This window comes from Staurois parvus, unplaced genomic scaffold (assembly GCF_062004578.1).
Source record: "Staurois parvus isolate SC_StPar_1 unplaced genomic scaffold, SC_StPar_1.0 ptg001227l, whole genome shotgun sequence".
NCBI classification, from domain to species: Eukaryota; Metazoa; Chordata; class Amphibia; order Anura; family Ranidae; genus Staurois; species Staurois parvus.
The window spans coordinates 931,478-948,907 of record NW_028319023.1 but is presented as its reverse complement, the minus strand read 5'-3'; the positions used below and the strand labels follow the sequence as shown (position 1 = coordinate 948,907).

The 17,430-nt window shown below is 45.7% G+C and overlaps 1 protein-coding gene across 1 annotated transcript in view; it reads left to right on the top strand.

Annotated features, from left to right (window-relative positions):
* The window catches only part of LOC149438010 (asialoglycoprotein receptor 1-like), a 47,742-nt gene that overhangs the window by 15,492 nt on the left and 14,820 nt on the right, over positions 1–17,430 (top strand). Inside the window, exons 6-10 of the mRNA XM_089660351.1 lie at positions 5,074–5,115; positions 5,213–5,341; positions 8,229–8,273; positions 10,473–10,547; positions 12,738–12,889. Coding sequence (XP_089516477.1) covers positions 5,074–5,115; positions 5,213–5,341; positions 8,229–8,273; positions 10,473–10,547; positions 12,738–12,889 — 443 coding nt within the window. The remainder of the gene's footprint in view (positions 1–5,073; positions 5,116–5,212; positions 5,342–8,228; positions 8,274–10,472; positions 10,548–12,737; positions 12,890–17,430) is intronic.

The following is a 17,430-nucleotide window of genomic DNA, read 5'->3' as shown; positions in this document are numbered from 1 at the left end:
AAATTCTTTATTTGCAGTCATGTGACTGCAAATCCTCATTGGTATACCCTTTGCTGTACAGATGGTAGACATGTATTTCTATGGGTGAAGACATGTACCACAGGGCAGTGCACTTGTACTTCAGAGGTGGAGGCATGTACCTCAGGGGTGGAGGCATGTACCTCAGGGGTGGAGGCATGTACCTCAGGGGTGGAGGCATGTACCTCAGGGGTGGAGGCATTTACCACAGGGGCAGTGCACTTGTACTTCAGAGGTGGAGGCATGTACCTCAGGGGTGGAGGCATGTACCTCAGGGGTGGAGGCATGTACCTCAGGGGTGTAGGCATATACCTCAGGGGTGGAGGCATGTACCACAGGGGCAGTGCACTTGTATTTCAGAGGTGGAGGCATGTTCCTCAGGGGTGTCAGCATATACCTCAGGGATGGAGGCATGTACCACAGGAGCAGTGCACTTGTACTTTGGGGTGGAGGCATGTACCTCTGGGGTGGAGGCATGTACCTCAGGGGTGGAGGCATGTACCTCAGGGGTGTAGATATACACCTCAGGGGTGGAGGCATATAACACAGAGGCAGTGTACTTGTACTTCGGGGTGTAAGCATATACCTCAGTGTTGTAGGCATATACCTCAGAGGTGGAGGCATGTACCTCAGGGGTGGAGGCATATACCACAGAGGCAGTGCACTTGTACTTCGGGGTGTAAGCATATACCTCAGTGTTGTAGGCATATACCTCAGGGGTGTAGGCATATACCTCAAATGTGTAGGCATGTACCATAGGGGTGGTGCACTTGTACCTCGGGGTGGAGGTATTTACCACAGGGACAGTACATTTGTACTTCAGGGGTGTAGGCATGTACCTCTGGGGTGTAAGCATATACCTCAGGGGTGTAGGCATGTACCATAGGGGTGGTGCACTTGTACCTCAGTGGTGGAGGCATGTACCACAGGGGCAGTGCAGTTGTACCTCAGAGGATTGGGCATGTATCTCAGGGGTGGAGGCATGTACCTCAGGGTTGTAGGCATGTACCATAGGAGTGTAGGCATGCACCTCAGGTGTACAGTCATATACCTCAGGGGTGTAGGCATGTGCCTCAGGGGTGGAGGCATGTACCTCAGGGGTGTAGGCATGTACCTCAGGGGTGTAGGCATGTGCCTCAGGGGTGGAGGCATGTACCTCAGGGGTATAGGCATGTGCCTCGGGGGTGGAGGCATGTGCCTCAGGGGTGGAATCATGTGCCTCAGGGGTGGAGGCATGTACCTCAGGGCATGAGGATAGGCAGTGGGTGTGTACATCAGAACACTGAGGTTTCAGCAAAATTGAGGCTGAGTGGATAGGAGGATCCAAAATCGCACTGTTGGATCTTCCTCATGAATGGGGGAGGAAGAATCATCAGATATTTTAAAGGTTAAGTCCATCATACTCAGTAATGTATCAGTGTAACTCTTCCAGGTATTTATTACTTCTCACAGAGCTCATAGTACTCCCCCCTGACAATGCCTTCATCTGCTCTTCTCTCCATAATAATGACACCATCCTAGTTCAGGCATCATCCAGGTTCATCATCTATTTCCTAGACAGAGTTTCCAGCCCAGAGATGATGCAGTCATGCAAATCTTGGTGCATGTGAAGTTCTGGTTCACAAATGACTGACACAGCTCAGCCCCTGCTGCAGCCTCTCTTGTGACTTGCTACAAAGTTGCAATGTACATTTAGATCACTGGGGGAGGGGAGAGCGAGGAAATGTTCAATCAGTCCAATTCCATAAACAAAGATGCCCTATTTCACCCTGCTTACACCCCACTCTTTCTCCAGCAAATGCAGTGGGGGGGGGGGGGGGGGGTCCCTACTGAAGCCCTTATGTTACTCGTGTAATGATGTGGGAGCAGGTGAACTCAGAGCTGAGGCTCCATGATGATGTAATCCAGAGGGTGGGTCTATAATGATGTAATCCAGAGGGTGGTCCCATGATGAATTAATCCAGAGTGTGTGTCAATAATTATATAATCCAGAGGGTGGTCCCATGATGATGTAATGAATGGGTGGGTCTATAATTATGTAATCCAAAGGGTGGGCCCATGATGATGCAATCCAGAGGGCAGGTCTATAATTATGTAATCCAGAGGGTGGTCTCATGATGATGTAATCCAGAGGGTGGGTCTATAATGATGTAATCCAGAGGGTGGGTCTATAATGATGTAATCCAGAGAATGATCCCATGATGATGTAATCCAGAGGGTGGGTCTATAATGATGTAATCCAGAGGGTGGTCCCATGATGATGTAATCCAGAGGGTAAATCTATAATGATGTAATCCAGAGAATGATCCCATGATGATGTAATCCAAAGGGTGGGTCTATAATGATGTAATCCAGAGAATGATCCCACGATGATGTAATCCAGAGGGTAGGTCTATAATGATGTAATCCAGAGAATGATCATATGATGATGTAATCCAGAGGGTGGGTCTATAATGATGCAATCCAGAGAATGATCATATGATGATGTAATCCAGAGGGTGGGTCTATAATGATGCAATCAAGAGAATGATCCCATGATGATGTAATCCAGAGGGTGGGTCTATAATGATGCAATCAAGAGAATGATCCCATGATGATGTAATCCAGAGGGTGGGTCTATAATGATGCAATCAAGAGAATGATGCCATGATGATGTAATCCAGAGGGTGGGTCTATAATGATGTAATCAAGAGAATGATCCCATGATGATGTAATCAACGTGTGGGTCTCTAATGATGTAATCCAGAGAATGATCCCATGATGATGTAATCCAGAGGGTGGGTCTATAATGATGTAATCCAGAGAATGATCCCATGATGATGTAATCCAAAGGGTGGGTCTATAATGATGTAATCCAGAGAATGATCCCATGATGATGTAATCCAGAGGGTGGGTCTATAATGATGCAATCAAGAGAATGATCCCATGATGATGTAATCCAGACGGTGGGTCTATAATGATGCAATCAAGAGAATGATCCCATGATGATGTAATCCAGAGGGTGGGTCTATAATGATGCAATCAAGAGAATGATCCCATGATGATGTAATCCAGAGGGTGGGTCTATAATGATGTAATCAAGAGAATGATCCCATGATGATGTAATCAACGTGTGGGTCTCTAATGATGTAATCCAGAGAATGATCCCATGATGATGTAATCCAGAGGGTGGGTCTATAATGATGTAATCCAGAGAATGATCCCATGATGATGTAATCCAGAGGGTGGGTCTATAATGATGTAATCCAGAGAATGATCCCATGATGATGTAATCCAGAGGGTGGGTCTATAATGATGTAATCCAGAGAATGATCCCATGATGATGTAATCCAAAGGGTGGGTCTATAATGATGTAATCCAGAGAATGATCATATGATGATGTAATCCAGAGGGTGGGTCTATAATGATGCAATCAAGAGAATGATCCCATGATGATGTAATCCAGAGGGTGGGTCTATAATTATGCAATCAAGAGAATGATCCCATGATGATGTAATCCAGAGGGTGGGTCTATAATGATGTAATCAAGAGAATGATCCCATGATGATGTAATCAACGTGTGGGTCTCTAATGATGTAATCCAGAGAATGATCCCATGATGATGTAATCCAGAGGGTGGGTCTATAATGATGTAATCCAGAGAATGATCCCACGATGATGTAATCCAGAGGGTGGGTCTATAATGATGTTATCCAGAGAATGATCCCATGATGATGTAATCCAAAGGGTAGGTCTATAATGATGTAATCCAGAGAATGATCCCATGATGATGTAATCCAAAGGGTAGGTCTATAATGATGTAATCCAGAGAATGATCCCATGATGATGTAATCCAGAGGGTGGGTCTATAATGATGTAATCCAGAGGGTGGTCCCATGATGATGTAATCCAGAGGGTGGGTCTATAATGATGTAATCCAGGGAATGATCCCATGATGATGTAGTCCAGTGGGTAAATCTATATGATGTAATCCAGAGAATGATCCCATGATGATGTAATCCAGTGGGTAAATCTATATGATGTAATCCAGAGAATTATCCCATGATGCAATTCAGAGGGTGGGTCAATAATGATGTAATCAAGAGAATGATCCAATAATGATGTAATCCAGAGGGTGGTCCCAAAATGATGTAATCCAGAGGGTGGGTCTTTAATTATGTAATCCAGAGAATGATCCCATGATGATGTAATCCAGAAGGTGGGTCTATAAGGATGTACAGCAGAGGGTGGGCCCATTAGGGCTAGAATAATTGGGTTAAATTGTAGGCTGTGGGGTGGAGGAAGGCCCAGGCGGTGGGCACCCAGAGGGAAGGCACGGCACACACAGGGGTTGGAAAGGCGAAGCTATATTGTCAAACCATTCCAGATACAGTAACAGAGTCTATCCTGTAGCATGAAACCAGCAGCAACGCTCACAGCAGAATGCGGGACTTGCACAGAATGCAAGTGAGTCAGGACATTTTGTAGGGTCTGCCTTCACTATATATGGACACAGAGGTCACCTGGGTGACAGTGTCCAATCAGACAGGAGCCCACCTGATGTCACCTATGGAGGCCTAGGAGGAATGGGTATTCCTCTTGTCCTCCACTCTCCCTGCAGGGTGAATTCAACAGCGCCACTTGTGTAGGGAGGTCAACCTGCACCTGCCTACAAAATTACACGGACCCCCTATTCAACCATTCAATCCGGAAGACTGACAACATCCAGGGGCAGAAAATGAGTACTGCGAGGGTCAGTCCTGGATCGAAGAAGTTACAGCAAAGTACTACTCTTACCGGGTTTATAATTTATTATTTTTTTTTAATTTTTAGCTGGAATTCTGCTTTAAAATAAACAAATTAGTTAATTAATGCTTAAAGTGGTCCATAACCAATAGAATTGACCTTGAAAAGACCACGACACCCTTAAAGTCACGTTTTGTATGAGGCTGCTCCCCTCTTACACCTGATGGATCCCGTGAGATGTTATTTCGAGGGGCAGGGCATGTTATGTGGCCGACCAATCTTGCTGTTTGCTTTACGATGGGATGCATAATTTGTTTTTCTTCATTCCAGTCAGTAACCTCTCTTCACGATTGGAAGACCTTAAAAATACAAGTAAGTCAGATCCATGTATGGACTAGAAGACGTCCACCTGTTTGGGGGCAGATGTCCGAAGGATACATTTTTATGTTTTTGTTTTGTCCTCCTTCAGTCAACAACCTTTCTGCTTTACGGCAGGAAGATCTCGCTTCGCAATGGAAACAGCTCTCTTCACAACGGCGTCATTTCTCTTCACGACTGAAAACAATCAATTTCAAACTGGAAATGGAGAAGGAAAGAAGTAAGTAAATAGGATATACGGTATATGTAAGCCTGTTTTGGGGGGTCATATGAGATGGCCCTCACCATACAGTGTGCAGTGACCACTCCTCTCAGCATCTGGTAAACTGGGAGACTATGTGGAAGATCTGTGACCCTTTGAGTTCTTCTCTAGTGCATTGCCTTCACTCAGAAGGACCTTGAGCATTGCAAGTGGGACCCCCAACTGAGCAGACCATGTCCCCAGGCTGTGACACCCGCTTGTCCCATTGCAAGTGGGACCCCCAACTGAGTAGACCATGTCCCCAGACTGTGACACCCACTTGTCCTATTGCAAGTGGGAACCCCCCAACTGAGTAGACCATGTCCCCAGACTGTGACACCCACTTGTCCTATTGCAAGTGGGAACCCCCCAACTGAGCAGACCATGTCCCCAGGCTGTGACACCCACTTGTCCCATTGCAAGTGGGACCCCCAACTGAGAAGACCATGTCCCCAGGCAGTGAAACCCACTTGCCCTATTGCAAGTGGGACCCCCCAACTGAGCAGACCATGTCCCCAGACTATGACACCCACTTGTCCCATTGCAAGTGGGACCCCCCAACTGAGCAGACCATGTCCCCAGGCTATGACATCCACTTGTCCTATTGCAAGTGGGACCCCCAACTGAACAGACCATGTCCCCAGACTATGCCACCCACTTGTCCCATTGCAAGTGGGACCCCCCAACTGAGCAGACCATGTCCCCAGACTGTTCCACCCACTTTTCCTATTGAAAGTAGGACCCCCCAACTGAGCAGACCATGTCCCCAGGCTGTGCCACCCACTTGTCCTATTGAAAGTAGGACCCCCCAACTGAGCAGACCATGTCCCCAGACTGTGCCACCCACTTGTCCAATTGCAAGTGGGACCCCCCCAACTGAGCAGACCATGTCCCCAGACTGTGCCACCCACTTGTCCCTTTGCAAGTGGGACCCTCCAACTGAGCAGACCATGTCCCCAGGCGGTGAAACCCACTTGTCCTATTGCAAGTGGGACCCCCCAACTGAGCAGACCATGTCCCTAGACTGTGCCACCCACTTGTCCCATTGCAAGTGTGACCCCCCAACTGAGCAGACCATGTCCCCAGACTGTTCCACCCACTTGTCCCTTTGCAAGTGGGACCCCCCAACTGAGCAGACCATGTCCGCAGGCTGTGACATCCACTTGTCCCATTGCAAGTGGGACCCCCAACTGAGCAGACCATGTCCCCAGACTGTGCCACCCACTTGTCCCATTGGAAGTGGGACCCCCAACTGAGCAGACCATGTCCCCAGGCGGTGACACCCACTTGTCCCATTGCAAGTGGGACCCCCAACTGAGCAGACTATGTCCCCAGGCTGTGACATCCACTTGTCCCATTGCAAGTGGGACCCCCAACTGAGCAGACCATGTCCCCTGACTGTGCCACCCACTTGTCCTATTGCAAGTGGGACCCCCAACTGAGCAGACCATGTCCCCAGACTGTGCCACCCACTTGTCCCATTGGAAGTGGGACCCCCAACTGAACAGACCATGTCCCCAGGCTATGACATCCACTTGTCCTATTGTAAGTGGGACCCCCAACTGAGCAGACCATGTCCCCAGATTGGGCCATCCACTTGTTCTATTGCAAGTGGGACCACCAACTGGCCATGTCACCAGGCTATGTGACACTGAGACTGTTCCTGAAAACCAGGTATTTAACTCAAAAGCAAACATTTATTATATTGCATTTTTTCATTTGTCAGATGTGATGTCTGCACTAGCTTTCTTTTAGTAGGCTGTCTCTTTTTTTTTTTCATCTGATGATCCAGCCAGTAAGTCTGTTGTTTTCTAACAAAAAAAGCTGTCCTGCAGATTCAGCAGTTAGAGGGTTAAGACAAATCATTTACCACTGACAGGGGTGTTTACAATGATCAGCTTTTATATTTTTATGTAAAGCCTTTATCAGAAAAGGATAAACTGTTTGCTGTAACGGCTTATGAAGTCTGGAATTTGGCTTTAATTTATTAGTATATCTAAATCTGCTAGTCCATCTAACACTCCACCCCCCCCCCCGGACTGATAATGCTGCTGCCCAAAGGTGCCCCCTGTGCTCTGTCATCCAGAGTGCGTGCGCTCTAATACTACTGGCCAGATCACCAGGTGAAAATAGAGGGAAAAATCCTTATAAAAAAAACTAATGGAGCTGCCACATCTAATTGATACGTTTATAATCGGTTTAAAGGCTTCATTGCAGAACGAACAATGAGAAGTTGAAGTACTCAAAAGTTTTGGCTTTTACAGCTTCATCTGCTGCCCTGGATGGGGTTCAACTTCACAAGCAGACATCCCACTTAGGTCCAAAATGGTGGTTGTTGTGTCTTCTCTGTGCCAAATCCCTGACTGCAGCATTCAGACCAGTGGAGGTTCTCCAGGATCCCCTAGCTCTGGTGTTCCTCACACACTTGGGTGAGGTCTTCTGAGATAAAATATCAAACACTCGGCCCCCAAAGGGCTGTGCTGTCAGGGCCTGGGCTCCAACTCCACAACCCCATGTACAGACTTCAGCCCTCGGGCACAGGCTCAGGCACAGGAACCCGTCCAGAAAGGTGCTCGGCAATTCCATAAAGCTTGGCCCAACCAACTAAAGACAAATCGGGACTGGCCCACCAACAAACATGATACACCTCTGACCCTGCCCCCCCCCCCCGGATCCTACTCAACATAGTCTGGAAGAGAATATTCCTGAGCAGAGCAATGCCAGGGAGAAGTTTACAAAACAAAAAAAATCCTATGAAAGGTATAAAGCGGGGAACACAAGTCCCTAAATGTACAGCAGAATTCTGGGAACGGAAGGAGGTCATTTTATATTTGTAAAATTCCTATTTGTATTTTTTCCTTTTCAGCCGACGACCTCTCTATAAACCTGGAAATCCTTAAGCGGGGGATACGTAAGTCAATGATATCACTCCTATTGTATCCTGTATGTGGGGGAGGTGCAGCGTTGTGTAAACTCGTAGAGTCCAGTGGTGGGAAACAGAAATGAAAGTCAAAGTTCAACATTACAAACGGCCAATGGGATGGCAGCCGAATCCGAACCCTCGCAGGTTGTAACAGCAACGTGGAACAGAGAAAGTCTCAGGAGTGCCGACCATGTCTGTTTCAGAGGGTGGAATGACTGGTCTGTACCCAAATAGCAGGATTCCAGGAAGGATCCCCATCCAGTCCCAATCATGTGGAACCTTTCCCTAACCTTTCCTTTCTCTCTAAGATGTAATGATCGGGACCCTCATACCTCCTGTCCTCCATTAGATGTAATGAACGAGACCCTCATACCTCCTCTTCTCTATTAGATGTAATGATCGGGACCCTCATACCTCCTCTCCTCTATTAGATGTAATGACCGGGACCCTCATACCTCCTCTCCTCTATTAGATGTAATGATCGGGACCCTCATACCTCCTGTCCTCTATTAGATGTAATGATCGGGACCCTCATACCTCCTGTCCTCTATTAGATGTAATGATCGGGACCCTCATACCTCCTGTCCTCTATTAGATGTAATGACCGGGACCCTCATACCTCCTGTCCTCTATTAGATGTAATGATCGGGACCCTCATACCTCCTGTCCTCTATTAGATGTAATGATCGGGACCCTCATACCTCCTTTCCTCCATTAGATGTAATGATCGGGACCCTCATACCTCCTGTCCTCCATTAGATGTAATGATCGGGACCCTCATACCTCCTGTCCTCTATTAGATGTAATGACCGGGACCCTCATACCTCCTGTCCTCTATTAGATGTAATGATCGGGACCCTCATACCTCCTGTCCTCTATTAGATGTAATGATCGGGACCCTCATCCCTCCTGTCCTCTATTAGATGTAACGATCGGGACCCTCATCCCTCCTTTCCTCTATTAGATGTAATGATCGGGACCCTCATACCTCCTGTCCTCTATTAGATGTAATGATCGGGACCCTCATACCTCCTGTCCTCTATTAGATATAATGACCGGGACCCTCATCCCTCCTGTCCTCTATTAGATGTAATGATCGGGACCCTCATCCCTCCTGTCCTCTATTAGATGTAATGATCGGGACCCTCATCCCTCCTGTCCTCTATTAGATGTAATGACCGGGACCCTCATCCCTCCTGTCCTCTATTAGATGTAATGATCGGGACCCTCATACCTCCTCTATTAGATGTAATGACCGGGACCCTCATACCTCCTCTCCTCTATTAGATGTAATGATCGGGACCCTCATACCTCCTGTCCTCTATTAGATGTAATGACCGGAACCCTCATACCTCCTGTCCTCTATTAGATGTAACGATCGGGACCCTCACACCTCCTGTCCTCTATTAGATGTAATGATCGGGACCCTCATACCTCCTGTCCTCTATCAGATGTAATGATCGGGACCCTCATACCTCCTTTCCTCTATTAGATGTAATGATCGGGACCCTCATACCTCCTGTCCTCTATTAGATGTAATGATCGGGACCCTCATACCTCCTGTCCTCTATTAGATGTAATGATCGGGACCCTCATACCTCCTGTCCTCTATTAGATGTAATGATCGGGACCCTCATACCTCCTGTCCTCTATTAGATGTAATGACCGGAACCCTCATACCTCCTGTCCTCTATTAGATGTAACGATCGGGACCCTCACACTTCCTCTTTTCTATTAGATGTAAGTTATAATGAGCAGGACCCTCATACCTCCTCTTTTGTATTAGATGTAAGTTGTAATGAGCAGGACCCTCATACCTCCTCTGTTCTATCAGATGTAAGGTGTAATGAGCAGGACCCTCATACCTCCTCTGTTCTATTAGATGTAAGGTGTAATGATCGGGACCCTCATACCTCCTGTCCTCTATTAGATGTAATGAGCAGGACCCTCATACCTCCTCTTTTCTATTAGATAATAGACTTTATTACTCATCCTCCCTTTGGTTTCATATGTTCTGTATTACTAATGTACGTATGATGACTGTATGTGCTGTAAAGGGTGACACAACAATGTAACATAATAATGATGGATGAACCCTTTGTACCCATGATAGGGGACTGGTCACTCTTTGTGTACTATGTATAGTTGAGTAGTTCCCCAATGAGATCTTCTGCTCTTCTATAACAGGGCCTATTTCTAATGACACTCAGAGGATTTCGGGAGCTGTTGGGAAACTGGCAGATAGAATCCAGAAAGCACATGGTGAGTTTTACTTGATACATTCACCGGACCACCAAATTTCCCTATACCCCCATGTAGGAAGGGGTTACCTTATCTCCATTTAATCTGGGCTCCTCCTTGTCCCTTCCAAGAAGTGAAATCTAATCTCTCCCCTATATGGTTGATTTCCCATAAATAGAGTGAGTGGAGTTTAGGGGTTGAGGTTGGGAGTAGAGACCAGGCAAGAAACATTAGGGAGGAAGGCTCTGGCATTGTGTCCTTGGTCCCCCATCATGTGGGCTTCCCCTTTGGTGGGTCATCCAGCACTAAACTAATCCCTGATCTTGTGGGAACAATTCCTTGTGATACCAAAACTTTGGGTTTCTGGATTGTGTTGTTAAGCACCTCCAGTTTTGTTATTTGACTCACTTCAATGCTCTGATTTAGAAGTTGTGTTGACTTAACTATACATAAAGGAAATGGACTTGGTTTGTGGCTGGTAGTATGTTATTTGAATGACTGAGTGTATGGCATGTAAAGTGGGCCAGTACACTGTTGGGCCACAGACAGCTAAAAGGGCGATGTCTCAAAAAGGGTTACACTGGTGCTGGTGAACAGGATCCTGAATACAAGTAAGTGTGGTGGTTAGGAAGTGGTGGTGGTTAGGAAAAGAGGTCACTATACTGGTGGTGAAGAGCAGACCCCCTCAATGAAACACACAAAGGGTGACCTGGGTTCCTCATGTCTCATGGGCCTTGGGAGCTGTTGGGAAACTAGCAGATGGAATCCAGAAAGCACTCGGTGAGTTTTACTTGATACATTCACTGGACCATCAATTTCCCTATACCCCCATGTAGGAAGGGGGTACCTTATCTCCATTTAATCTGGGCTCCTCCTTGTCCCTTCCAAGAAGTGAAATCTAATCTCTCCCCTATATGGTTGATTTCCCATAAATAGAGTGAGTGGAGTTTAGGGGTTGAGGTTGGGAGTAGAGACCAGGCAAGAAACATTAGGGAGGAATGCTCTTACATTGTGTCCTTGGTCCCCCATCATGTGGACTTTCCCTTTGGTGGGTCATCTGGCAAAGAACTAACCCCTGACCTTTTGGGAGCAGTTCCTTGTGATACCAAAAATTTGGGTCTCTGGATTGTGTTTTTAAGCTCCTCCAGTTTTATTATGTGACTCACTTCAATGCTCTGATTTAGAAGTCGTGTTGACTTAACTATATGTAAAGGAAATGGACTTGGCTTGTGGCTGGTAGTATGTTATTTGAATGACTGAGTGATGACATGTAAAGTGGGCCGGTACACTGGTGGCTAAAAGGGTGACGCCTCATAATGTGCAATACAGCTACTGGTGAATGGGATCCTGAAAACAAGTAACAAGTGTGGTGGTTAGGAAGTGGTGGTGGTTGGGGAAAGATGTCACCCTCCCCAGAGATGAAGAGCAGACCCCTCAAAGAAACACACAAAGGGGGACCTGGGTTCCTGTGTCTCATGGGCCTCAGGTGTTCAGCTGGAGTTTTGGAACCTTAAGTTGGAACCCCAAGAGACATACGAAGCCCTGTATTGTGAGTACTCCTGCCCAAATAAAATTTAAAGGATCAGTGCAGTGGCAGACCAGGGGGGAGGAGTTGTGAGGTCTTGGACCTACCATGAGTACATGTTGAAACAGATCTGTGCAGTATTTGGGGTGGTTAGAGTATAAGATGACCATGGATAGCTCTATATTTCTGTAGGCCCCTTATGGAGTGACGAGTATGGGGAACGGCTAGGGACTGCCCTACACAGAGCTCCACTCTTAATTACCCCTAGAATACTCACATTTAGGTCTAAAGAGGACCTTTATATTTTTGTTTTAAAATAGTGAACACGAAAAAGTGGTTTTATGCCAATTTTATCTTAAAGGACATCTCCAGGAATTCATTTCATAAGACTGTAAAGCAGCTTCGTCTAACAACTGTCACTTTGGAGAGATTTCATCCCAATTCCTGTTTAGACTCTGTTACAGGAAATGAAGGGAAAAGTCCCACCAGGACATCAGCAAGGAAAAAGACAACAAAGGGTGTAGCCATTTCCTTGTATCTATAACAAAAAAACATTTTTTGGTCCTTTATTTACTTTAACTTTAACAGACGCTTGTAACTGGGCCAGTCCTTTATGGTCCTCGCCATCCTTCCTCTCTTTCTCACACCTCCCTATCTCTGTCTGTCTCTCTCTCTTTCTCTCTCAGGACCTTCTACTCCATTGTGTGAAACCAACTGGGCTCACTATGGCCTCAGCTGTTACTATATGTCTTGGAAACCGGAATCTTGGGAAAATGCCAGGAAAGACTGCGAGTACAATATGTCGGACCTGGTGGTCATTAATGGAGACGATGAGATGGTAAGAACGATGAACACCACTATAGGAAATAGAGAGGGTCATGTATGAAAAAGTTTTTTCTGTAAGAACTTTTTCTAGGTATTCTGGAGCGGACAGCCATCGGGAAGATGGGAAAAACACAGGTCTAGGTATGGTGGTGGGGTTCAGTAGACTGTCAAGGAGTGGTGTTGCCTCTGTGCCATCGGGGGCATCAGCTAGAGATGAGCGAATCGAACCAGGCGAACCGGAATTCGATACGAATTTCAGGAAAAATTTGATTCGCGTCGAATCCGAAATTTTGCCTACTTCGGGTGCGCGAATCGAAATTTTCCCGATCAGCCGGCAAAAGTGTCCCTGCAGAGAGCTCCGCTATTTCTGACATTTCTCTGACAGTTCCTTCACATGTACAGCGGTTGAAACATTGTATCTATTAGTTTCCATTTAGGATACAGATGTTTCAACCGCTGTACATGTGAAGGAGCTGTCAGAGAACTGTCAGAAATAGAGGAACTCTGCACATACACTTTTTGCCGGCTTGGAATTATTCTTATTTTCATCCTACTTCTTCTTCTTCTTCTTCTTCATCCTCATCCTCATCCTCTTCTTCTTCTGAGGATGAGGATGAGGATGAAGAAGAAGAAGAAGAAGAAGAAGTAGGATGAAAATAAGATTAATTCCAAGCCGGCAAAAAGTGTATCTGCAGAGCTCCTCTAAGTGTATTTGCAGAATGTCATTTATGGAAAAAAATAGATACAATGTTTCAACCGCTGTATGGAGTGAATGTCCCAGAACTGTCAGAAATAGACAGAAACTGTCACAGAACTGTCCTTCTTCTCATCCTTCTCCTTCTTCTCATCCTTCTTCTCATCCTGCTTCTCATCCTTCTCCTTCTTCTCATCCTTCTCCTTCTTCTCATCCTTCTCCTTCTCCTTCTTCTCATCCTTCTCCTTCTTCTCATCCTTCTTCTCATCCTTCTTCTCATCCTTCTCCTTCTTCTCATCCTTCTCCTTCTTCTCATCCTTCTCCTTCTTCTCATCCTTCTCCTTCTCCTTCTTCTCATCCTTCTCCTTCTCCTTCTTCTCATCCTTCTCCTTCTTCTCATCCTTCTCCTTCTCCTTCTTCTCATCCTTCTCCTTCTCCTTCTTCTCATCCTTCTCCTTCTGCTTCTCCTTCTCCTTCTCCTTCTTCTCATCCTTCTCCTTCTTCTCATCCTTCTCCTTCTTCTCATTCTTCTCCTTCTTCTCATCCTTCTCCTTCTCCTTCTTCTCATCCTTCTCCTTCTCCTTCTTCTCATCCTTCTCCTTCTTCTCATCCTTCTCCTTCTTCTCATCCTTCTTCTCATCCTTCTCCTTCTTCTCATCCTTCTCCTTCTTCTCATCCTTCTTCTCATCCTTCTCCTTCTTCTCATCCTTCTTCTCATCCTTCTTCTCATCCTTCTCCTTCTCCTTCTTCTCATCCTTCTCCTTCTTCTCATCCTTCTCCTTCTTCTCATCCTTCTTCTCATCCTTCTCCTTCTTCTCATCCTTCTTCTCATCCTTCTTCTCATCCTTCTCCTTCTTCTCATCCTTCTCCTTCTCCTTCTTGTTTCAACCGCTGTATGGAGTGAATGTCCCAGAACTGTCAGAAATAGACAGAAACTGTCACAGAACTGTCCTTCTTCTCATCCTTCTCCTTCTTCTCATCCTTCTTCTCATCCTGCTTCTCATCCTTCTCCTTCTTCTCATCCTTCTCCTTCTTCTCATCCTTCTCCTTCTCCTTCTTCTCATCCTTCTCCTTCTTCTCATCCTTCTTCTCATCCTTCTTCTCATCCTTCTCCTTCTTCTCATCCTTCTCCTTCTTCTCATCCTTCTCCTTCTTCTCATCCTTCTCCTTCTTCTCATCCTTCTCCTTCTCCTTCTTCTCATCCTTCTCCTTCTTCTCATCCTTCTCCTTCTCCATCTTCTCATCCTTCTCCTTCTCCATCTTCTCATCCTTCTCCTTCGCCTTCTTCTCATCCTTCTCCTTCTTCTCATCCTTCTCCTTCTTCTCATCCTTCTCCTTCTTCTCATCCTTCTCCTTCTTCTCATCCTTCTCCTTCTCCTTCTTCTCATCCTTCTCCTTCTTCTCATCCTTCTCCTTCTCCATCTTCTCATCCTTCTCCTTCGCCTTCTTCTCATCCTTCTCCTTCTGCTTCTCCTTCTCCTTCTTCTCATCCTTCTCCTTCTTCTCATCCTTCTCCTTCTTCTCATTCTTCTCCTTCTTCTCATCCTTCTCCTTCTCCTTCTTCTCATCCTTCTCCTTCTTCTCATCCTTCTTCTCATCCTTCTCCTTCTTCTCATCCTTCTCCTTCTTCTCATCCTTCTTCTCATCCTTCTCCTTCTTCTCATCCTTCTTCTCATCCTTCTTCTCATCCTTCTCCTTCTCCTTCTTCTCATCCTTCTCCTTCTTCTCATCCTTCTCCTTCTTCTCATCCTTCTTCTCATCCTTCTCCTTCTTCTCATCCTTCTTCTCATCCTTCTTCTCATCCTTCTTCTCATCCTTCTCCTTCTTCTCATCCTTCTCCTTCTCCTTCTTCTCATCCTTCTCCTTCTTCTCATCCTTCTCCTTCTCCTTCTTCTCATCCTTCTCCTTCTCCTTCTCCTTCTTCTCATCCTTCTCCTTCTCCTTCTTCTCATCCTTCTCCTTCTTCTCATCCTTCTCCTTCTCCTTCTCCTTCCTCATCTCCAAGGGCATTTAAATTAAAGGTACAGTGTTCTGCACTAATTTAAAGGCTCTCTGAAGCCTAGAAACCCTTTTTATAAGTCATCTTCGTAGCGAATAAATTCGCATCGAATCGAATTTCTTCCTGAAATTCGCCGAATCAGCCGAATCGAATTTTTGAATACTTCGCTCATCTCTAGCATCAGCCAACTAGCAGATATTAAAGTTTTGTAAGTCCCTAGATAGATGGTCGATACAAACATTAGTCAGTAGAGGAATCAACATGCTGATGGCCAGGTAGGTTGGCAACAAGTCATCGGGGCACTGGCAGGATCCATGGCAAAACTCGAAACAAACTGTGTGTGCATTCATTTACTATTGACTTTTTTGTGAATCAGTATGGTTACTATATACTCCGTACTGATTCATGTAGGGGAAAGCTGGTATCCTATTTTTAATGAGGATTCCAGATTCCAATTATCCTCCTGTCCATGGGCCCCCACAACCACCGGGCCAGGGTTGTGGGGAAGAGGCCCTTGTCTTCATCAACGTGAGGACAAGGTACAGTACTTTGCTAGGATTGTCCCTCCCTAGCAAGTAATGTTCCTCATGTTAAATGCATGTGGCCTGCTATGGTTCAGGGGGAAGGGGGGCTGCACACTTGCCCCCCCCCCTTTTTTGGTCACCAAGCTGCATGCTCGGCTAAGGTTGTGATATGGATTGGTGGGGGACTCCATCCTTTTTTTTTTTTTTGAATGAGGCTCCCCCTTAAAATCTATACCAGACTCAAAGAACATGATATGGAATTTGGGGGGAATCCCTGCTGGCAGGGGGATGGGGAGGCTCAGGGAGCCGTCAATAACAGCAACCTAAAAATCTGACTGATGGATCAACTCGGGTACAATCATCCTGCCCATAGGTGGTTCTAACCTTAGCTGGTCCATGCCGAACCGGCCGAGATTCGAACCATCTATGGCCTGCTAAAGTCAGGCGATCACCCTACGAACTGGACCATGTGACATTGTATGAACATGTGTTTGCACTGGTTTCCCTATGCTGGAGCAAACTGGATCATCATACGAATGTCTTGAAGTAGGGAGGAGATCTTTGAACCCCTGAAATGTGTTGGCTGGTCTATGTTGTCTTTATGTGAAGAAAGATCATTGTTAAAGCTTTTTGAACTCTCAGACCTTTTGTTTGATGCCCACGTTGAACTTTGCACACTTGAATTTTCAAATCTGGCCCCCTTGCTTTAAGGACACCCTGCTTTTGTAAGAGAATCCTCACAAGATCCCTTGTGATCAATCATAATTTGATTGATCTATGGATAATTTGAATCCAGAACCTCGTTTCTACTTGTTCCATATTCCAAAATGTATCTGACAACTTTACAGTCTGTTTGAACCTTTCCATGCAACCAGGCATTTGCAGTAATGTATAACTGAACGGGGGGGTTGGGGGAATGACCCACATGGAAGGAAAATATATTTGAAATGCTACAATTTTGGCAGTATTCAATATATATATATATATATATATATATATATATATATATATATATATATATATATACAGTTGCAAGAAAAAGTATGTGAACCCCTTGGGATTACATGGAGTTTTGCATGAATTGGGCATAAAACGTGCTCTGAACGTCATCTAAGTCACAACAATAGAAGAACACAGTCTGCTGAACATAATACTACACAAACATTAGATGTTGCCATGGTTTAATTGCACATAACATGTAAACATTCACAGTGCAGGGAGGAAAAAGTATGTGAGACCCTAGCTTAATGACTTCTCCCAGAGCTAATTGGAGCCAGGAGTGAGCCAACCTTGACTCCAATCAGTGTGATGATATTGGATGTGTTGCTGACAGCTGT